The 15,742-nt window shown below is 37.5% G+C and overlaps 1 protein-coding gene across 8 annotated transcripts in view; it reads left to right on the plus strand.

The window, feature by feature from the left end:
- Positions 1 to 15,742, plus strand: part of MYO5A (myosin VA) — a 104,019-nt gene that overhangs the window by 71,253 nt on the left and 17,024 nt on the right. For 2 of the 8 annotated variants that reach the window (XM_067003623.1, XM_067003617.1), the window contains exons 21-31: positions 2,170 to 2,409; positions 2,926 to 3,174; positions 4,298 to 4,391; positions 4,782 to 4,930; positions 5,678 to 5,791; positions 7,498 to 7,644; positions 8,432 to 8,485; positions 9,147 to 9,374; positions 12,120 to 12,220; positions 12,774 to 12,854; positions 14,779 to 14,977. In XM_067003623.1, coding sequence (XP_066859724.1) covers positions 2,170 to 2,409; positions 2,926 to 3,174; positions 4,298 to 4,391; positions 4,782 to 4,930; positions 5,678 to 5,791; positions 7,498 to 7,644; positions 8,432 to 8,485; positions 9,147 to 9,374; positions 12,120 to 12,220; positions 12,774 to 12,854; positions 14,779 to 14,977 — 1,656 coding nt within the window. The remainder of the gene's footprint in view (positions 1 to 2,169; positions 2,410 to 2,925; positions 3,175 to 4,297; positions 4,392 to 4,781; positions 4,931 to 5,677; positions 5,792 to 7,497; positions 7,645 to 8,431; positions 8,486 to 9,146; positions 9,375 to 12,119; positions 12,221 to 12,773; positions 12,855 to 14,778; positions 14,978 to 15,742) is intronic. The other 6 variants (XM_067003616.1, XM_067003618.1, XM_067003619.1 and 3 more) reach the window with 3 other exon arrangements.

Here is a 15,742-nt window from a genome sequence, read left to right on the forward strand (position 1 = left end):
CCCTAGAGCAGTGAATTACTCACCGTAGTAAAACACAAAGTTCATAACATGGATGGAAAGTGCGTGATGTGTGTCTGACGTGTTGCGTAGATATTGTCCTCATAAGGTGGAATTTCATTAAGGCTGAGACACAGGGATGCACAGAGAGAGAAGCACAAGCTCTGTGTGCCATGCAAAGATAAACATGGCTGTTCTGAGGTTCATGCTGATTGCAGATGAGTGAAACTGAAAGATTGTACTATGACTGCACCCTTGGGCTGAGCTGTGACTCTGTAAGTAATATATGGTACACGTGTTGTTCGTTAGGATTGTGAAAGGTATCTGTTGTTGTTTTTATAACAGAGGACAGGGGTTGGCGGTCACATGACTAGCACAAGGAATTTAAAATGGTTGAATCATCTATTTCACACATTCCGGGGAAAGCTTCTGCCCAAGACTTTGTGATGTGCTTGTCAGTTTAAGAAGGAATTTAGTTCCTTCACAGCTTTTGTAAAAGTTCTCTGGTAAAATACCTGATAAATTAAGCAACTTTTCTGATACTCTCACCTTACGTTGGAGTGTACCATTTCATTACTGGATTACATGGGTGTGAGAATTCACTGGCAGATGAAGACCATCCCTGCACAATGGAGGTATTCAGTGTGACTTGTTGCTTTCAAACTTGAGGTGAAAATGTTGTTGAACTCTAGTTGTATTTTAGTTGTTAAGGCATCCGCGGGTAACATGAAGGACTATTTCAGGAAACATTTAAGGAGGAGGCAGGAATGCTAATTGTGTGACACGCAGTCAGAAGGACTTTGGCATTTAACCTTGCTGTACTTTCAAGAGATATACTTCCTTACCTAGGTGTGCTTTTTAGTCAAGTGCTGATGTTTCAAGTCTTTTGTTTTTTCTTTAAAAATGAATGTGAAGGGAGTATATCTAAAAATGTAGTGTTTTGCTAGTGCACCTTTTAAATTAATTGATCTGAAAATGTAACTCTTCTAACACATTTCAGTTCATTTGCTAAACAGTATGAAAGAAAATAAAAATATATTGCACTACTAGGTTGTTTTATTAGCTTTATGGTAAATCCCTGTAAGTATGTAACTATCAAATCCAATAAGTAATACAAAATCCTAAGTAGTTTTGCTCTTCAGAATAAACTGTTCAATTTGCAGAAGCTTTTTTTTTTTTTTTAAGTGAACTCTAAAGTTCTCAGAGTCCTGGAAGCCTTGTGGTTTTGGGCAGGCTCTCCCAGCCTAGCTGTGGTCTGCTGGAATTCAGGTGCTCCAGACCTGGTAGATCTCTGATTGAATCCATGGGTGAAGGATCCAAAAACACACAAAATCTTCATAGTAGAAATCTCTGACTGACACAGTGACAATGGTTACTGACATTCTTGATTTTTTTTCATTAAAAGTGATTTTTTAAAAATAGTTACTACTAATTTTTTTTTACAACTCAAAACTATGGTTAAAATTTCTGCCATGATATGAGTTGGAATTAAAACAGCATAAAATTTCTGATTAGAATAAATGGAGAAAAAAGTATTTTTCCATGCTGGCAAATATAAGAAAAGGCCAGAAAAGCAAACAAACAAACAAAAAAAAGCTTACCGGAACTTTTAGTTTAGTCAGCTAGTCTATTGTATCGCTGTTATTAGAAGCTGCTGTAATATACTCTGAGTTATAGTGTGTAATAGCTGCATTATATATCAAGCGTAGTGATTTTTAAACTGTATATTGATGAATTCTGTGTTGCATATGTCAATGCTTCCAGGAAGTTTAAAAGAGGCAGCAAAAAAAAAAAATGTAGTCATCCGGATTCTATTTGTAATCTTGCCAACAGGTACCATGTATTTTTGTAATTACCTTGATCTTACTTCAACACAAAGGAATGCCTGGTTCTTCAACATGTCTCCAGTTCTTTTTCTTCTCATGTTTTAAATTTCATTTCTTTTTCATTTTATTGTCTTTTATCTTCTTTATTCCCACCTTCTTTTACCGTTCTGTTTTTAAAAAATTCATTCCATATTCATTTATTTTACTATTCATCATTAGTTTCTCTTTTCAGACTAAGGTGTCTCTAAATACATCATCTTTACACCTCTCATTATGGAGTCTATTTAACTGAGCAGGTGTCGTTTCTAACCCTAATACCCCTTGTGGTGTTTTTCCTTAACTGTAGATGCTTCGAGAGCACAAGTCTATTATTATTCAGAAACATGTAAGAGGCTGGCTGGCTCGTGTGCACTACCGTAGGACCTTGAAGGCAATTGTTTACTTGCAATGCTGTTACCGGCGCATGATGGCGAAGAGGGAGCTAAAGAAACTGAAGATAGAAGCTCGGTCTGTAGAACGCTACAAGAAGCTTCACATTGGCTTGGAGAACAAGATCATGCAGCTGCAGCGAAAAATTGATGAGCAGGTAAAGCTCAGGGAAAGCGTTTGCAAGTCTTTTATTTTCTTCAGTAGCACTGTGGACACGCATTGAAAAATACACTGAATTTTCATTGCGAGGCATCAGTTCTCTTCTCTGCTGAAGAACACTGATAGAAGAGAAAGGTAACCACACTAGAAATGAAACAGTAGAGCATCCATTTGTATCTCTCAGAAGCAATGAGAGAAAACATCTGCTCCCTTAACTTCAGTATTTCATATGAAGCACTTTAGTTGCTCAGGTTAAGGGGAAGGTGAGATGATCGTGTTTGGTGTATGCAAGCTCTTTGATTTTTGTTCGGGTTGTTAATGTGTAGGCTTAGAGACTGGACTGTTCTGTCACCCCTTTAAGCAATTCTCCTGCAAAAACAGGCTGAAGCTTTTTTGGAAGTGGGGAAACTGCTGTTTTGTTCCCCTGTCTGGGTATATTTTGTAGGCAACTAGAAAGCTCCCTTAATCCAGAAATTCTCCAACTGCTGCTATGTCTCTGTTGTGTTTTGCAAAGAACAAAGAGTACAAATCTCTGCTGGAGAAACTGAACAGCCTGGAGATTACATATAGTACAGAGACAGAGAGACTTCGGAGTGATGTGGAGAGGCTTCGGATGAGCGAGGAAGAGGCTAAGAATGCAACCAACCGTGTTCTCAGCCTTCAGGAGGAGATTGCTAAGCTCCGGAAGGAGCTGCACCAGACTCAGTCTGAGAAGAAGACCATTGAGGAATGGGCAGACAAATACAAACATGAAACTGAGCAGGCAAGTATGCAGTCTCCAGGTACATGAGCTGATTTACAGAGGCCTGGTCGCCACTCGGGTTTTGCGCAGACTTAACTGCTTCAGTTGTGTAACTGTTATTTTTACAGTATTTTTATGGAATGCTATACCAGTACAACCCTAAATAGGCTTGATACCTAAATAACTGCACCTATGCGAGAAGAATATAGTAAACATATATTGTATGTAAACACATGCATTCGTCTATTCAGATTTTTATATTGAAAGTATTTGCAAAATTAAATACCCAAACTCACTCAATTATTCCAAGACAACATATTCATACCAATAAATCATTTTACCTGCCTGAAGAGCATAATTGTATAGATGTCAGAAATCTGTCCCCTACACAGTATTCAATGGTACCTACTTATATCCTGTCTAATTTAAATAATCAGCCTACTAAGCACTCTGTGCAGACAATCTAGTTCAGCAGGTTTTGACTAGCCCCTTATCTTTGCTTTAACCATGAATATTTCAAACGAGTTGTTCCCTGTCACAGTTACTTGCTGATATGGTACAAATTTTAAATATCGGAAGAGCTATTCCAGTGTTATGTGACCCTGCAGTGAAGCGTTTCAAGATTAGATGAATATAAGGAAAAATATTAATTGATGAAGCGAAGTGAATGTTAATATCCGTAAACAGAAATAAATAAGTAACTGGCAGACCTGGGCACAGTTAAAGTGGCACAACTTTTGGGTGGAGGCGGGATTTTAGATTATGCTGTTACCAAATGCAATGGAATGTACAACAGAACTACCGAACTTGTTTCTGTTTTAGGAATATATTTATTTTAGAAACAAACTACATCTTTGGGACTTCACTGGAAAATGTTATGGCACAGTGGATGTGTTTAAGGCAGTTTTGGTATCTGATCAGAAATGGGGCAAATGCAGAACATGGGAGAGAATCTGCAGTGGGATATATTTAAGAAAGTAATTTCAGAAATGAAGATGTCATAATTTAGCTCACTGATTTCATTCTCTGAGGAACCACTAAAAGTCTAAGTATTTGAACTCTTACAACAAGTCTGTAGTTTCTTTTGGAGCTGTTGAAGGAAGATTAACTGCATTCTGAGTCAAATATTTTATTATTTTTGTAGCTGGTATCGGAACTGAAAGATCAGAACACATTACTGAAAACAGAAAAGGAGGAGCTGAACCGCCGCATCCACGACCAGGCAAAAGAGATAACAGGTTGGTGCTGTTCTCTTTACTTGGATTTTGTACTTCATGTTACTTTGTAAAGCTGTGCTCCACTGTCTGCATTTGGCTGATCTGCCAAATTACTATTAATGAGGTATGCAAAGTATACTTTATACTCCTTATTAGTTTAATGGTTTCATTTCTTTGTTTTAAGAACTCATATGCACCCATTCTGTGCTTACCACAATAATTCTTTAGTCCTTCATATATTTGGCTTGATCAGTGCCTGCGGAAGCACTAATACCACCAACCAGTTTCACATAGTGGAATGTATTCAGCATGTGTTCTGCTGCAGACACGTGTCCTGTACCTACAGGATGGATGCACTGCATGGTAGGTAGAACTGGAGTTCTCACTTTGGATTCCTGTTCTCCGTGGCAGAGGCAATGGAAAAGAAGCTAGTGGAGGAAACGAAACAGCTGGAGCTAGATCTGAATGATGAAAGGTTACGGTATCAGAACCTGCTAAATGAGTTCAGCCGCTTAGAGGAGCGGTATGATGATCTCAAGGATGAAATGAACTTAATGGCGGTAAGTGGCTAAATATCTGAGAAATCAAAAGCTGTTCACAAATGTATGTAGGCAGAATTGAGTGGTATAATTTAGTAACTGATTCTGCTCTCAGCTGTGTGGTTGTTACCTGTATCTGAAAACAGAATTTGTTCTTTTAGACATTGATCAATTAGTTTAGCTCAGCTGAAGCAAACATATTTAGAATTTTTGGTTGATTATTTTTTATTTTTCAGTCTTGTGGAAGAAGCCTAATTTTCTGTTGTGACTTTGCTAATGGTAATGCACATGCCATCTGCCCTTACTTTGCCCTGAAGTTATTCACATGTGTTAGGGTTATTTGTGCAACATTCAGCCAGTATTAAATTTTAGGTAGTTCCAGAAATATGATATGTGTCAGGAGGAAAAAATATTCCTCACTGCAAGTCTGGAAATTTAGAGAATTGCTGCCTGTGCTTTTCTACCCTGCTTGCATGTTTCCTATAAAGTGAGCCTTTCTTTCCCAAGAAGTGCTGTATTGCTGCTTGATTCTGCTTTCTGCAGGAATACTTGCTAGTATAGGATCTGACCTGTCTCCATAAATTTGATTGTGAACTACGTCTCATAGGCTTTAGGTGGCACAAGAGACCAGAATCAAAAACTTTTTCTTATAAATTGTGATAACTCTGGAATAACACTGAATATATTACAAGCTAACTTGTAAGTTATGAAGAAACAGTCACAGGCAAAGGCATATAGCAGTATTGATTTGTTTCATTTGCACTCCAGAGCATCCCCAAGCCTGGACACAAAAGAACGGATTCAACTCACAGTAGCAATGAATCTGAATATACTTTTAGCTCTGAGATCACAGAAGCAGAAGACTTACCACTGAGGATGGAGGTAATGTTTAAAAAAAAATAGAAACAACAACAACAAAACAAACAAAAACCACAGCTTTTCATTGATCACTGGCTGAGCTCACTCGGAGAATGTACTTTCCCTTGGAATATGCAGTAATACAAATCCCAGATTAATTTAAAATATTCGGAAATATGAGTCTCTTTAATGGGTAATAATCATGAATAAGTGCCGTGCAACTCCAAGCCATTCTCAGTATGTTCCAAGATAACTCCCTGTTTTGTCCCTTCTCAGTCCCACAGGAGTGAGACTGTTAACACAGCAATGAGCTGTCAAGTTTGTGGCCTGACTATGCTTGGCAGTTGGCAGGTGCAAAACTTTTCCTGTGCCTACTAGAGATTTTCTTAACTGAGCAATCCCACAACTCACTCCATTTGCCCTCTGTCTAGGTTAGTTACCTCCACAATTGGTTTTACAGGCTGTTGTTACTGTTTCTGAAAGCTTCCACAGAAAGTGATTTTCTACCAGGGGTGCAAATACCATGACAAATTCATGCTGACACTATTCTGAGCAGAGGCTTTCAGAGTTTGCCCTCCCACTTATTTCACTTTGCAGAATTGTTTCAGAAAGGTGCTCCTATCTTTATGGACAGTTAGGAAAAAGGCAGTGCAACTTCATGTGATTGGATCTCACATACGAGCCAAACGTAATCTTTTCCTTTGGCTAATGGACTTAATTAATTGTTGTTCTAGAGCCAGTTTTGTTTTTTTGAATGTAAATTAAAAAAAAAAAAAAGGTAACACAGGAATGTAAATAAATGCAGCACTGGGAAGATTAAGTCTGTATTCATTTAACCCCTTAAAATTTCAAACTCCAGTATGATTCTAGATTAATAATACAGATTAATGACACAAAACCATACCAAAAAGCTGTTGGTGTAGTTTATGAGTCTTCCCCTCGACAGGAAGATGAAGTGGAAATGACTGTGCTTGCTTAACTGCTACAGTCATTATTATTAATTTTCTAGTTGCCTTTCTGGGCTTCAAAATTTTATGGTGCACTTCATAGAGAGTGCTTTAATCTTCTTGCTACATAAAGTACAAAATGGCTGACGAACAATTTCTGATGCGCCTACAGATTACAAATGCTGGTCCTTGCCCAGAAAATAGCGAGAAAGCTAGTGTACTAGTCCCAGAACAGGCCCTTTAATTAGCATAATAAAAGGAAAAAGGCATAAAATATATCTTCTAGAACCTTTTTGTGTCACATCCTACTAAATTACCCTGGTTAATCAAGGATCTAAATCTATACTCGCAGAGAGAGTTCTCTGTATCTGAAGAATTTACTGGAGTTATAATTTAAAATGTGGAAAAAAAGGAAAAGTGCCTGCTTACGTTTGCTTTCCAAGTGAGTCTAACCACAGACTTTTTTTTCTCCTTCCCCCCTCCAAACAAGTAAGAATAAAAGGTATGCTTAATTGTAGACCTTCTGTCTGCTAGGTTGTCTCTAGTGCTTTCTTTTGCTAGGCTTTAGGCTTATATATGTTTTATGCTAGTAGATCCTTCTTCTGAAATAGCATTCTGACAGCTGATGAAACGTTTTAGATGCCAGTAGTGAACTATCAAAATCAAGTAACATTTCTATGTGCCTTTCTTTTCCCCAGTCTGTTTCCCTTCTTTACTCACAGTAGTGCTTCCTTTTGCTGTGGAAGTGGAATACTTCTTGACTTTGTTCTGTTCTTTCTAAAGCAGGAACCAAGTGAGAAAAAGGCACCATTGGACATGTCTCTGTTCCTCAAGCTGCAGAAACGGGTTACAGAGCTGGAGCAAGAAAAGCAATCCCTGCAAGATGAACTGGACAGAAAGGAAGAACAGGCTCTTCGTGCTAAAGCAAAGGTGGACTTCTTCTAGCTGATCAAATGCTGACTCCAGAGTATCCCTTCTTGTGAAATATCAGCTGTGTAACTGCTGACTGGCTTTAACTAAATCTGTATCTTCCCCTAGTACTTGCTTTATTTTCCACGAGTTTTATGCTAGGTACTGATGATTTACTTTTTGAAGGTCCCTGAGATCCTATGATGGAAGTTAGCAGGAAACAAAAGCACGTGGGACTTTTTTTTTTAATAAAAAAGTCTGGTTTTATTAAGGAATAGCATTATAGCACTCTTCTTAAACACTGGAGAGAATAAATAATTGTTAATTTTAGGCAGATAAAGAAGTGCTTGCAGCAGAGTAAGAAGTGGTTCAATCAGGATGCAGGACCAAAATACTGGGGTTAGACAAGCTTGCTTAGAAGATTTTATTTGAAGTTCTCGTCTGATTTGGCCTCTAACTATTTGTGAAAATATTAAACCAATTTTGGTGGTTGTTTCTTGTTACTCTCCAACTAGTGGATATCTTGAGCATCCTGGCACTCATCCTGCTCTGTTTTATTACCAGTGACAGTATCATGATTTGTACATGATTTTATTTACGTTAACCAATTATGTGTCATAAATCCATAAGTAAGTGAGACAATGCCAGTATTCAACCGAAAGTACTCAGGAGTACCAGAAGGAGTATTTTCCAGTTTTGTAGGAAAATAATTTCAGCTCCCTTTCCTTTTTCTGCCTCAACTATATTAATGAACAGAAAGGATTGTTTGTCTGTTTGTTTTCTCACTCTTGTCTATGTTATATCACAGGAGGAGGAAAGGCCTCCAATAAGAGGTGCGGAGTTGGAGTATGAGTCACTCAAGGTAAGTATAAAAAGGAGTTTTCTGTTACTTTCTAGTGAAAATATTGCCAGCAATTCTATTTGCTGGCATAGCATATTGCGTCAGCACCCCTGTTTCAGCATATTAGCTGGAAAAACTGGAACGAAAATTTCTCAGCAAGTGTTTTATTGTATGGTTGCCCTTTTTGAGGTATAGGATGTGTGGCTGGGGCTGCAGAACAAAAAGATCACCCTAAAGCAGGGGTATTTCTCTTTGAAATAGTTAGCTCAGCTTGCAAGTTAATTTGCGCAAAAGTAGTGATAAATGTGATTCCAAACACATTATTTAAATTTATGCATACCTTATATCACTAAAAATAAAAGTATTTCCTAATAACACTGAATGATGCAGAATCTTCTTAGCCTGCTGTCCACTGTTGGTTGGGAGCTTTGCTTTGTTGTTGCTGTTAAAGGAAGAATAGGGGAAAAATAGTAATTGTATTTCCTTCAAATTTGTATGATTCATGTATATGAGTTCTGATTTTGCACTTCAGACAAAAGGTTACCCTATCAGTGAAATCCTCTCAGGCATGCTGTTCACAGTCATCAGGAGGCTGGGGATAGGGGAGAGATTGACTGGTGTGTTGCAGTTACTCAGTTTTTACCATGCTGCTGGGTGATGGGATTGTCCCTGTTTATTGCAGCGTCAAGAACTTGAATCTGAGAACAAAAAACTGAAGAATGAGTTGAACGAGCTGCAGAAAGCCCTCACAGAAACGCGATCTCCAGAGGTAACTGCTCCTGGTGCCCCAGCATATAGAGTCCTCCTGGATCAGCTAACTTCAGTAAGTGAAGAACTTGAAGTACGCAAGGAAGAAGTCCTCATTCTGAGGTCTCAGCTGGTCAGCCAGAAAGAGGCTATTCAACCCAAGGTAAATAGTAGTCAGCAAATGCATGCTGTAGTAAAGCTACATTGCATAACTGACGTACTTAATTTAGTTTAACAGCATGCTTGAAAAGGTAGAAAAAAATGATCTACATTTCAAAGCCTTTCTAAGTATAATCCATTGATCCATTATTAGTGCTCAAATTGCAGCAGTCCAAATTGGGAGACTCTATTAATAAACCAGCCTTGGGTTATCTACCAGCAGTCATGTAAAGATCATACCAGGCTGGCAGGTACTGATGGTCTGACCAGGATCTCCTCAGACTCTTTTAACAATGCAGAAATCTCATTTGGAGCAGCATCATATCTCTAGTGAGTTATGTAGCCTGATTGGAAAATTTACTTCAGTTTGCAGGAATTCTTTTCAATTCATAGCTCAGCAGGAAGTGCAAGGAACAATTTTTGCTAAATCTAAGCAGGATCATAAATGATTACACAAATAACAATAAAATTGTGTAAAGATAACCTATGAAGGTGTATGAATTCGGTATTATTACGCTTGATATGTGTAATGTGATTGAGAAGAGTAGATTAGAACCCCTGAAATGTGTATCTTTTAAAAAATAATGAGGTGATACTTAGAAAAGTAATAGCTTTGAAAATAAGTTGTTCAGCCTAAAAAGTTATCAGGTAAATTATTAACTAGTTATTTCTATTGAACTGAGTTATGAACTGGTGTTTCATGATGGCAGCAAGGAATTAACAGATACGTCCTCTCTTTCCTTTGTTACTGCAGAAATATGTTTATATATGTCCTAAATCAATTGAAAGTCTGTGATGCATGAAGGTGTACTTATCTTGTTTTAAGTGCTTAATTATGAAGAAAGCAAAACTAATTTTCTATAATATTGGGAACCTTATAAATTAATCCTTGAATAGTAAATCCTTCAATAATTTATTCTTAACAATGGTGGGACCCAAGTGTTGTTTTTACAGCAGTTGTGAGCATGAGGGAGATCTGAAGGTGACCAGTGGGATGGCTAAAATCCAGTTTGCAGATACCTTCTGTTTGTTAGGTTGGACAGTTGCAGCAGACAGAATTTTTAAATGATTTGTTTCTCTTCTTTCTTGCCTTCCAATTTGATTGCCAGGAGGATAAGGTACATGTTTTATTTCTACAGTTATTAACCAGAACTATTAAATGCTATAAAACCCACAAACAGACAAAACACAAATACTTGAACTGTCATTTCCCTGCTTCTCATAAGTAACCTAAATGTATTTGGAGTTGTTCTTGTACTTTATTTTGCCATTATTGCAGAATCTTTCTCATTATCCCTCTCCTGTGTCCGCATCTTCCCCCTCTGCACAAGGGAATAAGTTACTTCAAAATGAGCAGATTTAACAATTGAACCATTGATTTCTGTTAACCTGAACATGAAAGGGACGATTCATGAAGCTGTCTGATCAGCTCAATCAATGTATCTTGCTGAGTTTGTTTGAAGAGTATGTACAGCACTGTGATTTAGGAGTCAGATCTCTGTTGCAAAATCTATAAATTTCACCAAAACAGTCCATGACAGGAAGAATTACCTTACTTTACAGTGCTTTTTATCCAAATAATGTGTTTGCGAGATACACACGTTCAGGACTCAAGTTGTGATCTGAAGATACTAGGCAGGAATTGCTGAATGTTTGATTAGAAAATTTAGTACATAGAGTATTTAGGAATATGAGGAACTGAACTGACTTTAAATAAAGGCTGTTAAGTATTACAACTACAGCATGTAGGGTATTCTTGAGGATGTAGGAGTAGTTAGCATTTCTTTCCATCAGCACAAAAGTAATAAATAAGCACAGCTTGCTAAGGCTAGATAGATTGGCAGGTGAGATGCAGTAGTTTTAATGTGTGATAAAATAATTGTAGAAAAATGACAAAAATCTCATTATGATATTGGGAATAATTCTTTGAGGATATTAAATGTTTTAGAGGTTTTCATACTAGATAACATGAATTGTATTAGGCATAGAGACCTACGCTCCAAAACTTATGTCCACAAAGTTGTTATTGTGAATACTTTCCAAAATTTTACACAGGAAAATAGCATTTAATTGTTTTGAAGTCAAAAGAAAAGTCAAAATTACATCTCTTAGGTTCATTGGAGTCCTCTGGTTTCACTGTAATTATATTCAGAGCAATGACTCAGATTAGACTGGCCTAGTTGACTGTAAACATTTGTTGTGTATTTCAAATTTTAATGAAGGAAGAAGCAAAAGTTCCATGGTAAACATTCAAAACTGAAACAAAAATAGTATTGTGATGATATCTAACTTAAAAAATCTCCAGCCCTTGTAAAATTATTTCCTGCTTTGTCAGAGCACTGAAAATATGTGAAGTGAGGACCTTGTTATGAGATTCAAAAATAACATGTTGCGAAATTATGCTTCTTGAATTTCAGTATTAGTGGATATTCCTTGTAATATGAAATTAAATGCAAATTCATGATTTCATGAAATTTGTTTGTTCCTTTTATATGACAAACAAATGAAAAGAGGTTAACACACTTACTGCTTACTAGATAGACTGATATTTTAGCATGCTGCTTGATTCATTTTAAAAGATATACCAAATAGGTATTGAAATTATAGACCAAACTCCTGCTCCCCAAATACACATGATGGTGTTACTCAAGGAGTAGGGTTCCACATGAGTAAAGTAACAAAACCATGGATTCAAAGAAAAATTACATTGTTAAACTTACCCTGGAAATCATCGTCATTCTTCTTCCAGGATACTATGACAGATTCTACTATCCTCCTGGAAGATGTACAGAAGATGAAAGACAAAGGAGAAATAGCACAGGCATATATTGGATTGAAGGAAACAAACAGGTAAAAGTTCTCTTTATTTAATTTACAATCATTTGGGGATGTGCTTTGACACACTTAGTATATCATGTTCAGTAAGCTGCATTCACATAAGTCTAGACTCTTAGAGAACACCTGTAGTTGTGCTTATAATTTGATTTGTTTAGTAAAACTGCTGTATGCAGTACTTGAAAGGCTTAAGAAACAATGGGGACGTGCAAAATCAAGCTTTGTGGATATACATTTTCTTAGCATTTAATTGGCTACGTAGTTCAAACTGGGTGCCATTCCCCATGCTGTTTTTTTACCTTTTGTCCAGTAGTTGTCACAGCAGACTGTCATAATACATGTATTGTAACAGCATGAAATGCTGTAACCAGTTTGGCTAACACCAAGAACTGAATTTCGTCATTTAGAAGAAATACCTATAAACAAGAGAAGTATTTTGCTAATTTGTTTTAGAACATGGTTTCTTTCTCTTTTCTAGTAACTGTAATTTAGAGTGTAATGTCCTTAACATGTCATTTCATCACCATCATGTATCTCTCTTGTATTTTTTAAACACTTTTCTTGGAAGGCAATCTCCCCAGGACTATCATATGCTGAATGAGGACGGAGAACTTTGGCTGGTTTATGAAGGGTTAAAACAAGCCAACAGGTTACCAGACTTCTCAGAATGTTTTTTCTTCAATTGCATCTTCTTTTCTAGCTAACTGTGCCCCTTGCTTTAGCTACAGCATTTCTTATGCTTAGAAAAAATATATATTCATTAGAAGAAAATCATCATACATTGTGCAAATTAGAGTTTTCTCAAACATAGTCCCCAACTTCTTCTACTTTTCAAGTTACGTTCCTTAAGAAGTTAAGATGGTGGCAACAACTAATAGGTAATTCATAAGAATAATTGCACAAAAATGGACTGTAAAATACCAAAAGATCCACAACTGGAAGAGATTTTTAACCGTGTATTATTTGTCTGCCTTTATGTTGAATATCAAAATTAATGTCCTGTACAGTTTGTCAGCCTAAAGAAGTGCAATTGTTTCCATAATTGTAAAACTACTGTTGGAAGAGCTTCAGCATACTCTTTCCTTCCAAATATTTGTCTTACTCCCCTTGCTCCAACTCAAGTTCAGTAAATTTAATGTTCTTCTCTCACATCTCTCTCTGCAAGATTCAAAATGTAACACACATGAAAGCCAACAAAGAGAGAAGTTATCTCTAGTTCATCCTGGTGCTGTTCAGACCTCAGTACAATCACTGCAGCCGCTGCAAAGTCCACGTGCTGGTCAGGTCACTGGTGGGATTCACCTGGTTAGGGAGTTCAGTTCTGGCTGTGTGCGTGGCTGGGCCCCCTGTTCCTAAATGTGTCCCAGACTTCCAGAGTGGTCCGTAGTTGTGTGCTGGCACCTAATTCAACAGATTTGCAGTGCTAATTTTCTTAAATATACACATTTGGTAGCAGTAACTACAAAAGGAGCTATTTTGCAATGAATGCTACTAACTGAAGTCTTTCCTTTCCTTGTGCTTACAAATTCTGAACCTAACACTGTTGTGTCAGTCTGCAAAGGTCTAACTTAGAGCAAGCGTTCTGCAGAGTGTAACGTGAGAGTGATCACTCTGTATGTCTTCTTTCTTGTGCTGGCACTGTAGAGACAACAAGCTTTATAGTAAATGGCAGAGCAATGCAAGTAAATGACTACTTGCCCTCGCGTGCTTTATCAGTCTGGTTACTAATAAATGTGCCTGCCTTATGCATATTTAAACCCTGAAAGATTGTCTAATTGGACACTAGAAGCCTGTAGTAGTGTCACTTCCTGTGTGTGTATATTTATGAAATAATGAGTCAGAGCACTTGGACAGTGCCTTGCAAACAGGAGCTAAATCCACACAGTGCTGCTTTGAAGGAGGCTCTTACGTGTTATTCTCATTTCACATAAGAAGAATTTGAGACGTGATTTGCCCAAGGGGAAAGAGTGACTCAGTAGCAAGGGTAAAGTAGAGATCCTGTATCTCAGTCCTGAGTTTGGTTCTGTCGTTAACCGTGCCTGTATAAATGACAACCCTCTTCAAAATGTTTATTTTAGCGTAAAAGTAAAAACTATTATTTTACTGTAATCTAATGGTTTCTGACTGAACTCTGACAGAAAAAAGATTTTCCTTTGTTAATGTCACAGGGACCTAGCTTAAGAGAATACACTGTCTTCATCTTACACAGTTTATATGATTTGATTAGAGGTAAAACCTCTCTAACCTCATTAAAAACAGAGGCAGTCTGTGAAGATGTAGTAATGTTTTTCTTACCACACATTCTCCATGGTAGCATACGTGCAGTATGTGTTCAATCACAAAGGAAATGCAAAGCATAGTCACCATTAGTTTCTCTCCACTTTTTGATCATACGAACATAATTTAATTAGAAGGCATATTGAAGGGTTTAAAGAGTACTCTGCCTTTTTCATTTTCCTTTGCAAGCCATGGCTAATTGTTCCTGAGCAGCAGCTAAAGCTTTAGACTCCCTCTGAGAATTTGGAATGTGACTTTCTGAGTGTGTTCTTACAATTGTCGCTCAACTTCCTTAGGCTGCTGGAGTCTCAGCTTCAGTCACAGAAGAAGAGCCACGAGAACGAACTGGAATCACTGCGAGGAGAGATCCAAAGTCTGAAAGAAGAAAACAATCGCCAGCAGCAGCTCTTGGCCCAGAATCTTCAGCTGCCCCCAGAGGCCCGGATTGAAGCCAGCTTGCAGCATGAGATCACCCGGCTGACAAACGAAAACTTGGTAAGGGCAGTGATGCTGCTGGAGCAGGCAATGGGACTCGCAGACTTGTCTGTGCCTGTAAATTCTCATCAGTTTTCAGATGGCAACCTTCCGTAAAAAATTGCTTGAACTGCAGTTAATTTTTTTTTTAGGTAAGCTAATGGGAGAGAGAGACTAATGGCTGCTGATGAACTCATTATTTCGGGGAATTTGTTAGTTTGTGGTGTGGAAAAAGCTCATGGATCCCAGCGTAACAGTACTGGTTTCAACTGATGAGTTTAATCATCCCTAAAGAGAATGATTGATATCCATGGAACTCATAAAAAAATATTATTGGCAAGCAGTGGTGTTTATTCTGAAATACATTAGTTTATTTTGTTGAAAAACACAGATGTATTTTTTTAATTCTTCAGTGTAGCTTTTCTTCCCATTTCCCTCCCTGCCTGAAGCTACACAGATTATGCACTGTGTTAGGAGTTCCAGCTATTCAATATGTTTTATAGAAACAAATAGTTCCAGAAAAAGAAACTTGGTTAGAAGTCACTTGGCTGATTGGTGTTCCTTGTTGACTGCACAGTATTTTCGTATGAAAGAAAGGTCAGGTGAAACTCCTTTCCAGGTGAAGGCATATGTTCATCGTGTACAGGCTAGTTCATTTCTGGGGAAATCTTCCAAAGAGACCTATGTTGAAATATCATTGGCTTACCGCTGTTTATTAGCCTGGAATTTCTCTGTATAGTTTCTTCTTTGTAGTAGAATGAACCACACTACTTCAGGGAGAAAATT

Source organism: Anser cygnoides, chromosome 11, assembly GCF_040182565.1.
Source record: "Anser cygnoides isolate HZ-2024a breed goose chromosome 11, Taihu_goose_T2T_genome, whole genome shotgun sequence".
In the NCBI taxonomy this organism is placed as follows: Eukaryota; Metazoa; Chordata; class Aves; order Anseriformes; family Anatidae; genus Anser; species Anser cygnoides.